This window comes from Vespa velutina, chromosome 8, assembly GCF_912470025.1.
Source record: "Vespa velutina chromosome 8, iVesVel2.1, whole genome shotgun sequence".
In the NCBI taxonomy this organism is placed as follows: Eukaryota; Metazoa; Arthropoda; class Insecta; order Hymenoptera; family Vespidae; genus Vespa; species Vespa velutina.
In genome coordinates, this window is record NC_062195.1 from 8666460 (window position 1) to 8688049 (window position 21590).

General features: G+C 30.8%; 1 protein-coding gene across 4 annotated transcripts; it reads left to right on the top strand.

Annotated features, from left to right (window-relative positions):
- Positions 1 to 14864: 14864 nt before the first annotated feature.
- On the top strand, positions 14865 to 19006 carry LOC124951094 (dorsal root ganglia homeobox protein-like). 4 transcript variants are annotated; one of them, XM_047498884.1, is made up of 5 exons: positions 14865 to 15038; positions 15096 to 15214; positions 16216 to 16350; positions 17208 to 17521; positions 17843 to 19006. In XM_047498884.1, the coding sequence occupies exons 2-5, from the start codon at positions 15131 to 15133 to the stop codon at positions 18126 to 18128; spliced, it is 819 nt and encodes a 272-aa protein (XP_047354840.1). In that variant the 5' UTR covers positions 14865 to 15038; positions 15096 to 15130; the 3' UTR covers positions 18129 to 19006. The 4 variants fall into 4 exon arrangements, with proteins under 4 accessions (XP_047354840.1, XP_047354842.1, XP_047354841.1 ...); XM_047498886.1 differs by having other exon boundaries at positions 15159 to 15214; XM_047498885.1 differs by having other exon boundaries at positions 14865 to 15208.
- Positions 19007 to 21590: the final 2584 nt, after the last annotated feature.

Consider the following 21590-nt stretch of genomic DNA (forward strand, 5'->3'; position numbering starts at 1 on the left):
AACATAAGATTTGTAACTAATTAATGAAATGTAAAAAGAAATATCTAAGAGGATGGAAATTTCAATAACATGATTTCTATCGTAACTTTCATTAATATCGTTTTTAGAGAAAGTTTCAAACTATTAAATTTAATATTTTTAATGAGGAAATGAATATAATTTTTGCTAAAATGATTGTATCAATTCGTTAGATACCATTATCATGGATAAGTTATCCATTTTTTTTTTTAACAAAGTTTCGATTTTTCGAAGATTCATTATTTTTTTTCTTTCTTTTTATCATTGCATGATTCTTGATCGTTGCGCAAAAAGTGGTCAGCTATTAGCAAATTGGGTTCTACCCAAGAGCATATTTCTAGTGTTATAACGCGTATTATGATTTTCAATGAGTAAAGCCCGAACCATTGGTCTGCATCGTATCATTATTTCCACCTGAATTAATATTTTAATCAAGCTTCTATATACCACGTTGTTCCATTTACGGGTTTCTGAACATTTATCCGATCTTCTCCATCCCCACTATTTCACGTGAAGTAATAACAATACCTACACTGGCCCCTTTCGTACATTATAACGATCTCGTGCGTTCGTTGATAATAAAAGGTATCAGCCGTATAAAAACGGCAAAGCGTGGGATCGACGGTAGAAAATTGATCGCCAAGCATAGCCGATAGATCGAGCATGGAATATATTAAACTTTTTCATATATATACTATATAATATTATTTTAGAAAACAGTTATGTCACGTGTAGGTTATCATCATAGGAAGAAATGCGATGATTTCATTTTTCTAATGTTAAATCTTTCCTTATATTTTGGATGCTATATTTGTATTTTATTACCTTGTATTTCATTTATACAATATTTTTTATAAATATAACATGATAAAATAATCGATCGTTTCGTACTGAATTAGTTCATTCAAATCTAATCATAAGAATTAAAAAATTCATTTGATTAAATCCAAAAGTTATATTATATATAATTTACATGAGAAAACAATAAGTTTAGTCTATAGGAGAAAGAAGGGTGTCGATTCTACATATACTATATTCATGACAATAGTTTTGACTATGTACTTACAAGGTCTTCGGTACAAGTTTGCCAAGGGTACCTCATCTCGTAATGGAGTTGGAGTCGGAGCCGTTACAGGATGTAATCATATAATGACCGTGTGTACGAGAATAAGGAAGGGAACGACTATGAGAGATATGCTTTTTTTGAATAAAAACATATTTATCCCCGTACATGAAACCCTCGTACCTGTGGCACAATGTAGAGGGTTGCACAGCCAGTAGACTGACTGTGAGTTAGTAAGAGAGGAAGAATCGCGGATGGCGAAGGAGTAAGAGGAGGTGGAACTGGAGGGACCTGTACACCTTCATATCGTTACTTTCTATGCATGTACGATGCGCACGCGTGTGTATATATGCGTGACCAAGAGAGAGAAAAAGAGAGAGAGAGAGAGAGAGAGAGAGAGAGAAAGAGAGAGAGTGAGAGAGAGAGAGAGAGAGAGAGAGAGAGAGAGAGGAAGGGATAGAGGGAGACTAGACTGCAGGCTGACTGCAGAACTGTACAAAGTGAACTCATAATGTAATCTCTTAATGGGAGAACCAAGCATGGATGTTGCCTACATTACGTTACCCCGAATAACCTTGTTTTTTTCTCTCACTTCGTGTTCACAGTGCACAGTACGGTTATGCACGTATGGAGTGGACTTCGGTTCTGATACGAATGCACGATGTAGCTTCGCATAAGTGAAAGATCTAAATTTAAATTTGAACCTGATTACACGACTATATACATCTATACAGGTATAAAATTTGTATCAAAAATTAATTCTCGTCTTTTATTTCATTATATCATTCAAATAAATTACGCAAATTATTTTTTAATTTATAATGGGATATGTCACTACTTGACAACGTATGGACTTTTGATTAATCTACGTGATATAGATTCTTTGATAATAGAACGGCATATTCTAAATCAGACGCAACTCACTAACGATTAAGTTTCGAACTTGTCATTAGTCATGTCCGAGTCAAAACGTGACTTTCCAGCCATTCGATATAGAGAAATTACTCTGTTTCGCTTCCTAACTTTACTTACCTAACTTTTGATTACACCGTTAAAATCATTTTATATGACTCTAAATGCCTTTTAAATCATAGATCATTTGAATTTTTGTCTATATCAATTATAAAAAGTAAATTAAAAATCAATGATAGAAAAAAGTAAATAACTACCTCATGTACTTAAAGGCACGTATTGATAAATAAGAACATAATACTAATGATAGGAAGAAATGATAGGAAAAAAATAGTGGTGTTTATTAACAAGCAGAGAGGATATTTTGGAATATATAGGTAGAAAGAAAAGAAGAGACAATATAATTCGTACTTTACAATACCATGTGACACATTTGCAAGGGTGGAAACGAGCGGATAAGAGGCGGGTGTAGGGAGTCGTAGGGAAGGGAGCACCCTCGTTATACAACGGGGATGAGAAAACATTAATCTAGGCATGTTTTGCAATCTCCCCGTCCGCAGTCTACCTAGATATAATGGAACACTGTTATTGCTATGTCACGGCATGCGCACAATGTTCGCTCCGACATCGTTGCCTCGTCTTTGCATATCTGTGTGCGTGCCCTTTCGTTGGGGCGTGTGTACGTGCATATCTATGAGAAACAGATTGAAATTAATATTTTCGAGATAACCAAATGAACGGCCATAGACGCTGTAGATATTACGTATGAGGTATAGCGTAAGACAATTTTTTAACATCTATGTGTTTTGTTGTACGCGTCTACTAACGATCGATACATTTTACTATGTTTTTGTATTAATAATACTACGTGATCACTTTACATTGAAAATTAATGAATCGATGATATTAATAGTACTAATATCTTAATATCATTTTTATATATTAATATAATATCGTTTTAATTGACTTGACTAATAATCTATTAATTATAATAATATAACTTAAAAATTTATCACATCTTAATAAATTTATGAACTTATAAATTATATATATATATAATTTTATTAATAATAATGAAGTCTTTTTGCCTTAAGCTTCAGCTTAAATTTCAAAGGAACTAGATACTGAACAAATGATTTTTCTGAAAAATGTCTAATTTCTATAAATGTAATGTATATGTATATTAGTGTATTAATTTGTCAATGGAAAAGAGTTGATTGAAGTCTTTCTCGCGTTTTTGTATTTTATTCTATTTAATTAAAAATCCATCGATATATCCGAACACGCTCTGCTCTTATTTCGTTCTTCTATTCAAGTTCTTTTGTAATTTACGATCTTTATACAGTTTTACTTATAATAATAATAGCATTATATAATATATACAATTTCAGATAGTATAAATAAAATTATTTATAAATATCGATTCATTTATTTTTTTACATTTAATATTATATATTATTTTCCCAACAGGTCACAGAAATTATTTTTTTTCTGAAATCAATCATACCGAAGGGACATACTGAACAATAAGTCGTGCCTCCAACTGGACGTATTATCCTTTCTTCTTCGTAGGTCTCCCCACAATCCCGCCCGTGTAGATTGATATAAAAGAGACTTCTTAGTAAAAAAAAAAAAGAAAAAAATCATGACCACTTACCACCGTCGCTACCGATGATAGATACGCACACAGAAATATATATGCACACACATACATACATATACCCACATGACATCTCTGTGATTCTCATCCGTATTCAAAAACCTTCACCAAGCGTTGCCTTATTCGTCACCACTGAATAGACGAGAAAAGAGGGGTTCGACGATTCCAATTCATTTAGCCATTCGTTGACTAACGTTAATTGACTTTTTATTCTACGTCATATAGCCGAGCGACCCCGTTACACGGTGTTCCTATATTGATCCACTCTCTTCTGAGTTCTTTCTACGGCTTTTCAATGATCGCGATCAACGATTGTCCTTCATTTTAATGTCTGCGTCTTCTATCACAAACCTACTGGTGTAATCAATTAATGTATTCTTCAATAAAACCCTTTTATCAAGCAGCCATCCCATATCTTCGATTTGCCATACTAATTTCAATAAAATCATCGATAATATCGTAAATCTCTATACGACAATGTATAAGAACGTTTTTGTATGTTGAGTATTCTTTTAATGCTAAATTATAAACTATTGAAAGCGCAGATAGTTCATATTACAGTTATCAAGTACACTCTCTGACCATTTTATTTTTAATTTTAGAATTTCGTAACAACGCGTATTTTAACAAATGATTCGATTTAAAAATTACTCGTACATCTATAGTTAATTATTAAAATTGAAATTCTGATATACTGATCATCGTGTTGCGCATATTTATCTGTATTAGTTCTACCGAGAAGTTTTGTGCGTTTTTTAAGTAAAATAATTGTATGTTATATATACACATGTAAATACATGTATATACATATATAAAACAATGTAATAAATGGGAATACTTTTTGCTCCAAAAACTCGTACTCCAGCAATAATATAGTAGTATCAATGTGAAATAAATCTCCATTCTTCATTAGCTACTTTTCTTGACCGCTTATTGTATTCATGATACTAATCATCCGCTAAGTCATTCGTGATTAGAAAGTAAATAGTCTGTCTAAAGAGATATTTTTATTTTATCGTAAATAAATAATTATCAAAAGAGATAATAAATATATTATTTTAAATTCATTGATGATAAACGAACGTGAAAAATCTTATTTTTTTTAGGTTTCAGAAAATCTTTTCTAAAATAAGATTTCACATTTCATGTTTGTATCTTTTTTTAAATTTCATTCATTTCATGTAAATAAATTTATAAATCTATACGTTTTATTATTAATATCGTACAAAGTATGCGTAACAAATGAGATATCAAATCGTAAAATCATTTATTAAGATCCAATTTGAAACATTGAAAACAATTAAAGTACACATCGTTTTCTGACCATAGCGTTTGTAATGGATGAATTAATTCGTTTTTAATTATTAATACAGTTTCAGTTCTCTTTTCGAATTCGTATACTTATAAACATGCATTAAAATCTATGTATGTTTATACAAAAGACACATTTATAGCCAATTGTTCTCAGCTGGTGGTGGTTGTAGAGTATTTTATGGCTACTTTACATACCCTCTGATTCATATATGTCCTTTTTTTAGTAACCGCAAATGACAACATTCTTTCTACCGTTTTCTCCGTCACAATCCTCCCACCCTTCGCCTTACCTGACCTTCTTGTTCTTCCGTAGCCGCATGCAATAATGATAATGAAGATGGTGTTCTCCCTCTCTTTTATATTTTCCTTTTTTCCCTTTTCTTTGCTTCCTCACACTATCGCGATGTGCATACAAGAGAAAGAACGATTTCCGGAAAGAGGTGTCCGTGCGTACACTTCTGCATCCTCACCTTTTTGAATGCAGGAGTAGCGGATCTCCTAAGATCGGCTTGATGAACATACGTTCTACAAGTGAAAGATGGAAAAAGAAGAAAGAGGCCGCGGAAGAAGAAGAGCAAGCTACGCGGAAGCCTGAGATAAAAGTTGAGGCTTTAGGGGAAGGGGGTGAAATGGAAAATAGAGGAAACGCCATTGTGCTGCCAGAAAGAAAGGGCGCATTATTTAGAAAGTGACGTTTCGGAAGAAGGAAGTTCGCGGTGGGAAGAGAGTAAACAAAAAAAAAATTACATACAACGATTTATATGGCTGATAATAATTTATCATTATCTTCTACCATATTATTTACTTTTGAATCTCTAAAAGATATCAAGAAGAATTTATAGTTTATAAAAATTAAATTGTAAATGGAATATACTTCAGTGCGTCATATTAATAATTTACAAAATATAAAATTAATAAGTGGAGTTAATATTGTATTAAAAGGAATAGCCTCGTTTACACACGATGGGAGGGCGCGCGTTCGGTGAACTTAAATAATTACGTATATATAGATATATGCATTTAGTTTATGAAATTCAGAAAGAAAATGTCAATTTTCTTTCTCTCTCAATTATGCATTTAAGATGAAACAGTAGCAGTAGTTTACTTTTATAATAAAACGCTTTTTCTATTTAATTATGTATTCTGACAGATAAAATCTCACATATATTTCAAGATTTCTCTAACATCTCATTAGTATATAACTATTTTACTCTTTATTCTAATAAGTTAATAGTAGTACTCGTTTTATCGTTATAATAAAATTTATTTGGAATATGGTATTCCGGAAAATGCAGAGAAAACTAGTTATAGAAATCTATGTATGTGCGATGATCTCTGATCTACGCTTTTATCACGTCCTATTTCTCTCTTAGCTTTCGTCAATATCTGTTTTACGATTCATTCTTGCATGTCTATTTAGCTCTCTTTTTCTCTTTCCTTTTTTGTTTTGCTTTTATTAAATCAAGCTACGTATCTCTTACACATCGTGATAAGAATATACATCGTACAATTATTAATAATATATTATTAATATAATGCTTTTTTTCATTATTCACATCAGATATTCTGTTATAAAAGAACTGTTAGAGACGAGAATAAGCTTAAGAATCCCTCGATATTCAACGTACTCAGGACAATAGAATTTACAATCGGATGTTGCTCTAAAAAGGATCATTACTATAAATGGAAAGTGATATAGAGAGCAGAAGAAAGAGAAAGAAAATGAACGAACAAGGACGTTGGAGAGAGATACCATGAAGAGAGGGAGGGAGGGAGGGAGAGAGGAAGAGAGGAAGAGAGAGAGAGAGAGAGAGAGAGAGAGAGAGAGAAAGGAACCGTAGAGAAAGGAGAAAGAGAAAGCGCAGAGCAGACCGACTCACGGAATTCTCTTTCATCCGCATTATTATGGTAATGAAACTGAAAATCCGAGAAATGCCAGGCTTTTGTCACACAGGGATTGTCTGCCTGGTCCATTCATTGATTACGTCGGTAGACGAGGGTGCAATCTTTACCAACCCTCGCTAAAGATAGGAGGTAGCGGTTCGTGTTTTCTGTCATTGTTTTCCGCTATGTGAATATTTCGTGTAAGTGGATAAAGATTTATATTTTCTAATCAAACATCCACCTAAAGCGGACAGTTTTTTATCGATTCATCAGCTGCTTTAGTTTATCATTTTATGACGTTTACATTTAAAATTTATTTATCTATTTTTTGGAGAATCATAATCGAATTAATAAGCCTATGAAAATATAGAATCCAGTTTAATTGTTTAAAAGCATCGTCATCAATATGTGAAAAGCTAAGTTATTTAACCGTCTTATAAATTAGGTTTTATTACATCAAATTAAAATTAATCTCTAAATAAATTATAGAATATAATTTGAGATACATTGAACTTCAAACGAATGAGTATGTTTTCCTCCTGTCCTCCTGTCCACATATACACGTGTAAAAGTATTAAACTGTAAATACAAACGTAGTTGAATATTAATGGAAAGAACATTAAATATATAATGTATCCTTCGGTGCATTTGTTACTATCCTGAAAAATAGATAGCCTTTGAAAAGCTGAATAGAGCTCTCTCTCTCTCTCTCTTTCTCTCTCTTGAAAATTTCTTAAAAAGTAACCATAGAGTTTCTGTTTTTGCAGAAATACTTGTTCATCTCGCCAATTCGATAGTTTGCCAATCTACTGTCATTTTAAAGCAGTATCATAATGACTTGTAAAGATATCATCTAACTACAATTTACACGTTTGTAAGTTCATCAAGGAAATTAAAATAATTGTTCAAGAAAAAGTGAGTGAGAGAAAGAGAAAAAGCTAAGAAAAGATTTCTCAATTTCGGTGATTCCATTGAATTCTGTATTATTTCTAATTTTTCAGGAAAATCTTCCATTTACTCACTGACTTTCTTTCTTTCATTTTTTCCTTTTCGATCATCGTGCTGACCACTAGACGCTGATCATTCTAGCGAATTATTCTTCGCCGCGAGTAAACAATGGCTATTGTCCAGCATATCATTTTCACTCATCTCTGCTATTTCCTGTCCGGCAGAGTTTTCGACAAGGCTTCGCTAGTTTCGCCTTAGCAGAGCTTCGCTCGAGTTTCGGATTTTCATTTTTTTTTTCATCCGATCCACTAACCAGTGCTTTCTCTCTCTCTCTTTTTTTTCTTTCTCTCTCTTTCTCTTTTTTTTTTCTCTCTCTCTCTCTCTCTTTCTCTTTCTTTCTCTCTCTCTCTCTTTTCTCTCCCTCTATCTCTCTCTCTCTCTCTTTCTCTTTTTTTTTTCTCTCTCTCTCTCTCTCTTTCTCTTTCTTTCTCTCTCTCTCTCTTTTCTCTCCCTCTATCTCTCTCTCTCTCTTCCTTTTTCTTTCTCTTTCTCTTTCTCTTTGCACTCTCTCCCTTTTCCTCGTCTTTTTCTTCTTCTGCTACATCTCCTCCTCTTATCCGTAGTCGTTTTCAGTCGGTGCATTGGTCGATCCAGTGGAGTGCATCTACTGGACAGAGCCCCGCTACAATGCCTTTTGTTTTCACCAGTAGCAGTGTGTATACCACGATCCATTATGACTGCATTCAAACAGCTGATTCATGAAAACCGTTTTGATCAAGCCGAAATTATTGTACTGACAATGGCTTGTGAAATCAGTATACCACAACTGATAATAGTATCGGAATAACGATGGAACAACCTTTCCTTTCGTTAGAAAATTTCAATTCGAAAAGAGTACCTTTACATTGTTTAACAAGAAATGAAGAACAAATTTCAAAATAAATAATTCATCTTCACCTATAAGTTCTGCCTATAAACAATTATATATTAAATATCGAGCATTTTAATCTTAATATACGGCATAGCAATTAATAACGTAAAATTAAGAAAAATTAAAATTAAAGAACAGTTATATGTAGTGTAACTATAAAAAATTAAAATTAAAGAAAATTGTACGTCGTTTCAATAGACTAATATCGGGACATTATTCTATAGTTCTATTCATTTTTTTCTTAGAATATGAAAATTACCATTTATGAACGGAAATTTACATTCTCTTGGTTTTCATAAAGTTCAAAGGAATTTGTTGCTAATCCAATTATTAGTGATATGTCATTTTAAATTTATCGATTAAGATAAATAAAAAAGAATCGAATTTATATGTATAGGTAAATACATGTAAAATTAACTTTTTTGTTTATCTATTTTATAGATAAATAAAATTTTCGTTTATAATTTATATGACCAATAACATAGTTCTATAAAAAAAAAAATAAGAAAAGCGAAAATTAAAAAATAGGGATAACGGCAAGAAATTTCTACAATGAAAGGAATGTATATATATTTGAAATATAATCGAAGATGATAACGAACCTTTTTCATAGAGAAATACAGAAAAATTCAGTTCAACGTGTATATGTATACTGAATGTACAATTTTCGAATGGACAATGTTGAAATGTGCTAAAGCCTTTCTCGAGTAGGGATGACGGAAGATAATTTTGACATACGTAGGCATATACGTATACGTTGGTATATAATAACCCCGAGGCTGTGTTCACATCAGAGAAAGAGAGAGAGAGAGAGAGAAAGAGAGAGAGAGAGAGAGAGAGAGAGAAACAGAGAAAGACAGAAATAGACAGACAGAGACAGACAGAGTCGTGGCGATACAAGTGAGTAGCTATATTACACAAACGGAATACCTACTCCAGCCTATCCTAACCAATCCCGCCCAACCGCCCATTGGCATTAAACCAAGCACCAACCCCTTCCTCTTATTGCGTGATTGTCTCCTTCAGTCATTTCTCTCATCTACCGGGTGACACCTCTCACACCTCTGTTTTTCATCATCTTTCAAGTATAATGAACGAAATTTTTAATTTATAAAACCATCGTGTTTTTTTATTTTATGAATTTATTCTAATATTATTTATTTCTAATACGAATTAGTTCACTCCGATCTCTTTTACTAGATTAGTATATTAATACATTTTTTCAAAGAAAATTCTTTAAATATCTATCATATTTATCTGTAATAAATGCTATAATTTACTTATAGCCGTCTACAAATTAAACAATGATGATCTTATAAATTTTGATCAATTCGAATAAAATTTCTTTCTTGAAAAACAAACGAACAGCTGCATTTTTAAGAGATCCATTATTGAAATATTTTCCTGCGCTCGACGCGAACAAATTTTATATCGATTTATCTTCATTATGTGTGTAAACAGGCATAAAACTATTCATTTTCGAAGATTAAAAAATTTTAATTTCGAATATCAGGAGAAAGATTCAATACCAATGCATTGTAAAATTAAAAGATGTGACCGTCTTTCATTTTCTCTATACACAATAACAATTTTTGAAGTATTGCTTACAACATTCAATCAGTTTATGATAATCTTGTATATTAGAAATCATTACGCTAGTATAAGGAAAGAAGAAGAAATTACGATGACTTCTACGGCGGTTTATTTTTTTAATAAGAAGGACGAATCAATGAATTTTTTGCATCTGTCACCCGTTAGCCCGTACTAGAGACGGATAGTGCTGATGCGACAAAGAATTGATATGTTCCTTTCCATGGCGCTCCTATATCTACCACCCCCCTCCCACACCAAACTCGCGGTATCCACGTCTCTCTCTCTCTCTCTCTCTCTCTCTCTCTCTCTCTCTCTCTCTCTCTATCTACAGCCGGCAATGCGCCTATGGCCCGACAATGGAAAGCGGCGCACATCTGTAGGTACTGGGAAACAATGAACTGAGAGCTGTATGCGATTGTGGACCGACAGATAGTATTGTATAATATAGTCTGTTGTTTCAACCCCCTCCACCTACCTCTATCTTTCTCTCCCTCTCTGCTATGCCCTTCCCCGCAGCTTCCTTTCCATCCTTTCAACCCCTTCTCCCGAAAAAAGCTAGAGACAGAACCTCCTCTTCGTTCGTTTCTATCTCTTCGTCTGTACCAGCTTACATGCGCGCATTTACGCAATACAGAGAAAGAGAAAGAAAGAGAGAGAGAGGTATCCCTCTTCGAAATGCGGTTTTTATTGATCATCATTAAATAAAAACATATTTAGATTCGTTGGGTATAGTCGATTAACTGATCGATTAATGATCGATTTAATTAGCTATCATTATCATGATTGTACCTATAGGTAAGAATGACGATACGAAATACCATGAAAAAATTAAATAAAAAATAATTTTCTTCCTTATAAATGCTTTGTAAGGACAGGATATATCGGAAATTATTAAAATACAATTGAAAAGAATAAAGGATACAAATTCGATATCCTCGCATTATCAATAATCTTCCCTTAAATTTTATATTACGTTCCATATGTCGATAACTTCATATTTAAAAACAGACTGAGAAACATTTATCGTAATAACGATAATAAAATACACTGTATATTTACATGTTATAAAAAGCGTATAAATATATTTGAGTATCACATGTCGGATTTTCTCGGTCCCAAGACGCATTCGTGAAATCGTTTTCGGAAGAATAGTTAGCTCAAGAAATTTTGTTGCAAAATGATGATAACGCCTTGTTAATTGTAGAGCTTGCTTTATTTTGCTCTTAATGATTTTTGAAAGTTGGTGTAGTAGAAAGTAGTAATGATGATAAGTGTATGGTAAGAAATGGGAATGATGAATATCGAAAAGAAAATGTTTGTTTCGATCAGTTGGAAGAAATAAGAAAAGGACCTTAAGGAGAATTTATTCCATAATGAAAGATTGCATCTGTTCGATCGAATGAAGAACTAATAATAATAAAATAATAATAATAATAATTATTATTATTATTATATATATAAATAATAATAATATGATGATATTGATGACAATCATAATAATAATAAAGAAAAGGCCATGACTTGAGACGAACTCTATTTTACAGGGATAAAAGGAATAAAATGAAACATTGAGTATATGTTATTTATTTGAAAATATTTGTCCTTATGTACCGATATACAAATAAAATATATATATGTGGTATCTTCATTTATAAAAAAGAAATGAATTTCAATGTTTGATGGATAGAGTAAATAAGCAGTAGGAATCATAAAAGATAAGAGCATTGTGAAAGGGGGAAAGAAGATTTGGAGGAAGAGGGACGTAGAAAAAGAAGCGCGCGCAATCTTTTTAATTATGAAAACACGACTTTGTGTTCCATTTTGTTTTGTTGTCAGAATGCTATTCTATTCAGTACTCTCTTTTTCTCCTTCTCCTCCTCCACCTTCTTTCTCCTTCTCGCCATCTTCTTTTTTTATATTATAACGCAGCGCGCGGGTGGCTGATGGGTCAGGGGCGGAGGAAGACTGGTGGCAGAGTGGAGACCAGAAGGGTGCCAGGGTGAGATTGCTTTAGTAATGAATTACATGGCTTCGGGCTATGTGCCTCTGTCTGATGTGCTGCACGGCCAGCGAGCATCGGAATCTGTGCTTTCTAGCCTCGGCTTCTCCGAACTTCTCTTTTTTTTTCGTTTCTTCCTTTTTCCGTCGTCTTTTTTTAAACTCTCTCCCTCCCTCTTTCTCTTTTTTCTTTTGCTCTTTTTTTTTACCCGCTCAAAACAAATGCGTCATTTAGAAAAATAACTCTTCGCATCTGTGGACTACAGACTGCGTTATAGATAATATGTTAGTGTATATTTTCACGATGTTCGTTGTTTAGAAAAACTCTGAATTTATTTAACTCATATTGAGATTTTGAGAAGCCCCTAAATCGGTTGTTTATTTATTAATTTGTACGTGCGAAATACTGTTACATGAAACTGGCAAAAAAAAACATAATACCTAATATCGTTCATTATTTCTTATCTATCTTTTATTAAACCCGATAGAATTGAATCTTTTTTATCTATTAATTTTATTTATATTATTATTTCTATACTCTGTAATTATGAAAACACATAGTTTTACAAAAATAATATCAAAAAGAATGATCGATAAAATTATAGTATTGATGATGATAACGTTAAACGACTAGAAAAGAAAAAGTGGCATATTAATATTATACATATAGGTACATATGTACCTATACATACAATAGAAAAAATGTTCTTCTTTAAAGAAAGACACGAAAAGAGAAGCTGATTAATTACGTGGGGTATACTTGGACGATGTTAGTAGAGCTCGCATTGACGCAGAGTGGATTTTGAATCGCATTGTTATGCAGACTGAATGTAGATAACGAGATGAAGAGCGTTATTCATTGGGCACAATGCCACCGCCCAGGATCCGCCTCTACGAGACACCCCTCGGTCTTTTATTAATTTACCCTTTGCTCGCATCGTCGTCGTCGTCTCTCTCTCTCTCTTTCTACCTCCCCTCCCTTCCTCGCAATAACCACGACGAATAAGGTGATGTGGTGCTTTCCTCTGCTCGTTTTAATCTCTGTTGCCACGCCCAGACACTAAGTTTCTCTCTTTATTTCCATTTATCGACTGACGCATTTCTAAATAATCAAGACTACCTCGTAGAAATCGAAGATTAATAACGTGGAAAGAGGTTACGTCTCTACATTACTTTATGTTACCAAACGGAATTCCTCGATCATGTTTTTTCTCTCATGTGAATTTTCTGTTTCGACGAATATAAATTTACGGTAACAAACAAATTCATTCAATCTTTTCAAAATACTTGAAATTATTCAAATATATTTATATAGGTATATATTGACGTGTTTTTCAAATTTTCTTTATTCCTAATACAGAAATACACTCAATATACGATAACACATTAAAACGAAACTTGAAGAAATTTTTTCATTTTTTAAATATAATTTAACATAACATTTTTTAAATATTGAACAATTGTTATCGGTAGCTTTGGGAATATGCTTATTTAATAGTCGAAATATCTTTTTAATTACATCATTTATATTATTACTTAAGATGCACTTCATTAGTTAAAACGAAGAGCATTTAAATAAACGTAGAATCTCGAAGTAACATCGATTTAAAATCACGCACGAGAAGTAAATTCAAACTTATTGAGTTATCATTTCTTTTCGTTTCCAATAATTTCAGAATTTGTGTCGATTAAAACAGTACACTTTTCAATGCACCAATCAGATTTTTACGTAACCCTGTATATAACGTGAATAATAGATATTTCCTAGAATATACTTTATCATTTCAAAAACCATGTAGTAATATTGTAAGAAACTAAAAGAACAACACGTGTTAAGAACAAAATGTATGTCCTTAATGTATATAATCAAGAGAAAAGAAATTATACTATAAGCAAACATACGATATCAGTAATAACATGAGAAATCTTAAATCAGTAATAACATGAAAAATAAAATGATTCATATTCAAGTAAATCGTAACAATGTACGTTATGGTTGTTAGGTCAATGCATGATCAAAAGAGTACTATAAAGAGAGACTTTATCGCTTAAAGAAAAAAAATAGAGATCGTCGTACAACATCGATTTTGATTATTGATTAATCGTCGTAAGCTCGGAGTAAAAATTCAAAAGCATTCTTAAGTGAGTGATCGAACTGAATTTTTGCAGATCAGGAAAAAGCATAGTATCGGAAAAAAGAGAAAAAAGCAAAGGATAATAGAGTAAAGAAGGACAGAGGAGGCCTAAATGAACGCGTATGAGAAAGAAAGAGAGAGAGAGAGAAAGTGGAAAGAGGATGCAGAAATAAGAGAAGAAAGAGGAGGTAGAGGAGAAAGAGGAGAGGGCAAGAAGGGTGGAAAAAGGAGGACGAGTTGACTGGGCGGAGAGGGAAGAGGAGAGTAGAGATGCAAAGGGAGAAAGAATGGTGCGCGCATTACGATTTAGTGGACTTTCCATAACTGCAGGAAGGGGTGTGTGCATCCTCGTGCAACATCGGTAACGCCCCAGAACTGCGCAGCCAATAGGGAACGCGGCCGTCTCTCGCAACACCCTCGCAAACGAGGGTAGGAAACAGTCGCTTCTCGTTGTTGCTCGCGGACTCGCAAGCTTTACGGGCAGTTTTCCTACCACCTCAATTACGAGCGAAACCAAACCAATCCTTATTCGCCGGTTTCCTTAATTTCTTGGACTTTTTACGCAAAGCCGTAAAAAAAATCGTAAGTGTTGTAATTTCTGATATTATTCAACAACAGTTGACTAAAGTCCCCGAAAAGGATCACGAAGGCTCACGGTGCAGGTGTTTGTCCATATGGCCGGTCCTTATCTCTCACCCTTAGGGCCTCAGGCCGATCTTCTTACCGAGTATATGTTTGGTCGTCGTCGTCAGGTCAGTGTACGTTTCGATCTTATCTGTTTTCTTTTGGCTCGTAAAATTATTTCCTGCATATTTCATTTAAACGTTTTTAAAGTTCTGCACATTATAAGCTCGATAAAACTTACAACAAGAAAACTATTTAAGAGAATTTTATTTCTTTTCTAAATCTTGATGTTAGGTGAAAAACTGGATTCTTATGTACGTTGAATTTGTATCGTCGAGATTCTTGATATTTTTACATTAGAGAGCAAACTTTTGAAATATTTCTTAAAGGATCATACCTTCATAGAGTGCTCATTATAATCGCTTTTACCGTGATTTTTTCATTTTTTCAAATTAAAAGCTTTCATTTTTCATATTGTCGTAAAAAATATTTCAACATAGATATGCATTCTATATATATTTTTTATATATTTGCTGCTAGTAAGTATTCCATAATCAAATTATTAATAATAAGAGTACTATAATTATAAATTAATATATGAAATGATATACACAATTACAATATTATATCGGTCGATATATAGTAAAATTATAGTAAAATTGATATAATAATAAAAAATATAAAATTCGTCGCAAAAAAGTATCCATATTATTCAATGATTTTTATTATATTCTAATCATGAATTATAAATTTGTATATAAATATACAAATTTGATTCAGTTAATGAAGTTAGTATATTTATTCGTGAAAAGATTTGGTGTCGTCATGCAAAAAATGAAAGTAAAATATTTCTACATAGACAAACACAGAAGTTGTATTTGTGGCTGCATAAGCAATATATCTATGTCTCTTGTCTATTATTTAGTATATAAGATTTTACATGATTATATATATATAGACGCATGTATACATGGATATTATTCACAGATTGCCAATTATTATAATGGAGAACGAATAGCAATACTTTATAAAGTGAATTTACACTTAAAAAACTTTAAAAGTAAATGCATACGCGATATTTAAAAAGGACGAAGAGAAACTTAAATATTGAATTTGTTGCGTATTTTTTATTTAGAGGCGTAATCGGACAACATTTACGCCGCAGCAATTGCAAGAATTGGAATCCCTATTCCAGAAGACTCATTATCCAGACGTATTCCTGAGGGAAGAAGTTGCTCTTCGAATTTCACTCTCGGAGGCACGCGTTCAGGTATACTTCTTTTGCCGAGAAAACTACCGATAAAAAAGAAAGAGCACGATTCAATTCAAGATTATGTCTTCGAAATAATTTTATTGCATTTATTGTACGATTATGATAATTTATATCTTTTTGAATTGATACTTATTTGTTGGTCGATGTATTTCGGTGATTTTAAAAACTTGCACTTTTTCGATATTTCGTAAAATACGAATAAGTGAAATAGTTTCGATGTCTCTTTTGATAGAATGAAGATAAATCTTGATAATGTATTAATATGAAAATTGTTAAATGTAACAATTATAATTTATATTACATTTAACAATTTTCACCTGGTTTGAAATAAGTTAACCTGTGTACTTCTTTTAATGAAGTATAAAATTTATGAAACATGTATCTATTTGTTTGAGCGAATTGTCATTATTCTGATTTTTTTAGGAATCGAATTATATGATTCATCAACATTTTTTCATTATCTCTTTCAAAAATTTATTTTCTAAGCATGGATTGTATCATATTATCTGTATCTTACGACCGATGAAAGAACGTATTTTTAAGATAAATTCTTCCTCTAGTGTTTTATTTTTTTTCTTTTATTTCAATATTTGTAAATAATATTCCACTTTTCGAAAGTATAATACATTATAAACCATTTAGTACCTACAAGTTTCTATACCTTCTTATAATCATATTTAACTTGAGATTATTAAAAAATAAAAGTAGTATTTTTTATACAAATATTTCTCTTCCATTTCCTATTAGAATATGCTTGACCACATTAATAATGATAGTGAGCCCAAGATAATTCAATTTCATATTATTATAAATTCGAATTAATAATATTAATTTGAATCTTTCCCTTTTGGAAGGTATGGTTTCAAAATAGACGAGCAAAATGGCGGAAACAGGCTCGTCTTCAATTACTACAAGATGCATGGAGAATGCGTTGCTTAGGATTAGGTAGTGCTACACCTCTTCTTTTGAGACCACCGCCGGCAACAGGAATAGAAAGATCAGATGCCTCGTCACCACCACCGCCGTCGGCCTTATCTGAACCCTCTCTTTCTTCTTCTTCTTCTTCTTCTTCTGCCGAGAAATTGGTCGAAACAGGTGCGGCCGCAGCTGCAGCCGCCGCTACCGTACCAATTTGCAGAGACTATCGTTTACTTTCTGCTGCTCATGGGTACGCATTTTTTATATATAATAATGTTAAAATCTTATTATAAATTCAATTTATGGCGATAGTAAAATAAGATACATACAGCATTTTTATTGTATAAGATATATATTCGTTTCAACATATCTACATATGTCAGTGTACGCACACTCGTGTATGTACTAAAAACTTTCAAAATAACGGCGAGATTAGTATTCACACATTATTTGTGAATTTTTAATTATAACAATAAAATATTAACTTGCATTGCGAATAATTTGAAATATGAAAAACATACTTTTTTCAGTGTTTTAAGAACATTTGCTGTATTTTCGTATTATCCTGCAGCTATTCCATGCATTGTGACAAGTCGAACGACAAAGTTAAGTGCGGATGTGGATCTCCACCACGGATTTGCAGTAGTTCTCCGGAAAAGGATATAGAACAGAGTATTAGAGAGAGACCTCAAGATGCTGAAATCGATTTAACTATGAAAGGCCCTCATACCTCGAGGCACGTTCAAATAACAACAACACCGTTTAATATGATAAGCACATCGCAGCAAACTTTGAGACATACCGAACATGTGGATGAGCCGTTGGACGCGAGACTTAGCAGTAATAGAAATAATTAATATAATCATACATAATGATATTCATATTTATGTATGCGAGACAGACAGACTTTTCGCCTGTAATAATAACAAACGTTTACAATATCATCAGTGTAACTTTGAGGATGTAGATATTTCCTCAAAAAGTTCTCTAATTTAATACGATTATTGTTCGATTGAACATTCATATTCAAATGATCGATCATAGAGTTCATATCTATATACATTATTATTTCACTGTTTATGAGCACACTTTTCAAAATAAGTTTCCATTAGAAATTAAGATACCAGAACATATAAACAAAGTGTGATAGCTCATACATCGAAATATGGGAAACCCTAAACCTGTTATTTTTTCTCTTATTCATAACACCATGAGTAGTTTCAAAACATTAGAAAGGCCATATGAAAGCTTCTTCAATTTTATACTATCGCTCGAATATTTAAAAAGAGATAATACATGTATTTCTATTCTATGTATTCATGTCCACAAATTTGGTGTGACTTTTGAATACTATTAAACCTTTATGATAGTTTCTTGGATGTGCTTCAATAGAGAAGGCAAGATCCTTGCATTTAAAATCAAGAACACTTTACAAATTTGGACTTGATCAATGATATCGCATTAACACGATTTATACAAACAAAATAAGATTTTTAAAATGCATAAAAATTGGTACAAGTACCTGAATCGAGTAATATTCGTTGAAAAATCCCTATATACAAATATTAACGCATTTTAATGAATAGACTTTCACATTTATGAGATGTATTTTGGTTTTTGTGAATAGAATAAATATAACAAAATTTTTAACATTATAAACTATAGTGATTTACACATTCATTTTCTTTCGTTATTATAATTTTTACAATTTTTCTAAAACCTCAAATAAAATTCTAATGCTAATTTAATGTAAATTTATTAAAATATAATATTTTATATTATATAATATAATACTGAATAGTATATATATAATAATATTTATAATATATACTATTAATAATTAATATTATATATAATATTTAATAGTATCTATGTGAGCTACCCAAGATTACAGGAGAGAATATTTTATTTGATAATGAAACTTTTGATGATAGTAATAAATTTTTAGAGAATATAGTTGATTTGAAAGGGTTGATATAGAAAGAAAGAAATTTTTTACCTGAAAATTATATTTTCAAAAGTATAAAAGCCATTGATATTACTTTAAATGGAACTTGAGTTTTTTGCTTACACAAAAATTACCAAATACATTTGTATTATTATGATCAGTGAAAAAAAATATTATCTTTTAAATTTTATAAATAGTACAGATTTATTTGCTGTATTACTTGTTATAAATATTCAATGATCAATTTTATATTGTAATAGTATTTGTTATTTATCAAGAATTCGTTGTATCGATAATTCGAGTTGGTAATGTATTTTAGCTAAAAAGATTAATAGCTTTCTTTATTCATTTACAATGTAATGTGTATTAAAAAAAATTTAATCTATATTACAATTTTAATAAACCTTTCAACAAAATTGTAATATTATTGTCATATAGATTATATTATTGTATTTACATCTGGATAAGCAGTTTTCTTCCCTCGTATTTCATTTTTCAAGATATGTTATAAGATAAAAAATTATAGATCAGACAATTCTTAATAAATAAAAAATGATATTATAATGTAAAAATAAGAATAATATAATATCTTTAACAAGTAATGTAACAAATTACGAAAGTGATATTTCAATTTCCAATTAGATCATATCATTACAAATTTGGAATATTTTGAACTTGTTTTAATATGCTTTACAACTTTTTTATTAAAAAAGGTTAAATATATTTTTTTATTTAGAAACTTTTGAATATTATCAAAAATAATATATCTAAATATTTTCGCTTTAAATCTTAAATAACTCATCCACTATATTATGAATATACATACTATTTAATATTATTTTATAATATAAAATATTGGAGAATAATATTATAGTATAATATTTTTGTTCTATCTTGTTTTATTTTAGGAAGTAATTCTGTGCTACCAAGAGATATTCTTTATATGCGTGAACTACTATTATAAGAATATAGAATTAGAACATATATGTATATGTATGTGTATGTATGTATGTATGTATATATGTATGTATGTATATAGTATATATTAAACACATTAAGTAGAGAAATAGAACGCATATCAAGCAAATAATTATATACTTGTGTATAATGTATTCGTAACGAGCTTAATACAATTAAAATTATAGTTATTTCATTTAATTATATGAAACGATACTACTTATTCGGATTTTATTAAATTTACTCATTTTGTACTTTCAAGAAAATTAAATGTATGGATGTGAATATGCGTGCGCGCGTGTATATATGTATATATATATATATATATATATATATATATATATATATATATATATATATATATATATATATATATATACATATATATATATATATAACAATAATATTGATCATCCAAATATTATAACAATTTTTTAATTTCATTTTGCACATGAAAAAATCCAAATCTCTTGCAAAGAAAGCAATGTCACTGGTGCTCGTTTGGTGTATTCTATCATCAGAGAAATACTTTATTTAACAGAAATTTGAATAAGTACTAGTAGTATAATATTTATTTTTTCGGAACAAAAATTGTAATATAGATAAGGTATTGTTATCCATAGATATTAATAGTTAGAAATATAATAATATAATAATGTACTGTCGTTAAAGCAACAATGGTGGAATGGTTTTAATATTAAAAAATAAATTATTAATAATTAAAATATTATATCAATATTGATATTTAAAACTAATAAAATGTAATTGTGCACTTTCCTTTTATGTATCATATTATACAGACTACATCAGAAACGCAGTGATATAAACAAAATAAGTAAATAAAATCTACATGGAAAAATTAAGCTAAAATTTGTGAAAAAAACTGAATTTTTTAAATGTAATTTTGAATTTGATAAAAAAAATTTCAAAATCCATCCAATACGCATTCATTTATAAAAATAATTTGCGAATCCGAAAATTTTAATTTTAATGAATTTTTGTAATTTAGTAGAAGTGTTCGACACGTGAATAATTAAAAAGAATAAAACAAAATATTATCATTTTATGAAGTTTTAGAAATTTCAAATAGTTTATTTAGGATTATAAAAACATTAAACGAAGTATCCACAGGAGAAACAAGTGTTGATTTATGACAGAATTACTCAATTTATTACAAAAACTACTTTATCATATACTAAGAACTTTAATCTAAAGGAAGAGAAATATATGAGTAATGAAAATAATATTTTTCTATAACTAATTACATACATTTGACTTTTATTACATAAACAATAATAATTTAAAGTCAAAATTAAATTTTTTCGTCTTATAATTGAGTAATTATCAATTTTTTATGTTGCTATTTATCCTTAAGTTGTCCTTTACTTAAATTCTTGTGCAGGTCGTTGTAGCT

Excerpts from the sequence above, each read along its gene's own strand:
- LOC124951094 (XM_047498884.1), top strand. The coding sequence starts at position 15,131 with ATGGCCGGTCCTTATCTCTCACCCTTAGGGCCTCAGGCCGATCTTCTT. Across the intron at positions 16,351-17,207 it reads TCTCGGAGGCACGCGTTCAG|GTATGGTTTCAAAATAGACG; the intron begins GTATACTTCTTT and ends CCCTTTTGGAAG. Across the intron at positions 17,522-17,842 it reads TTACTTTCTGCTGCTCATGG|CTATTCCATGCATTGTGACA; the intron begins GTACGCATTTTT and ends ATTATCCTGCAG.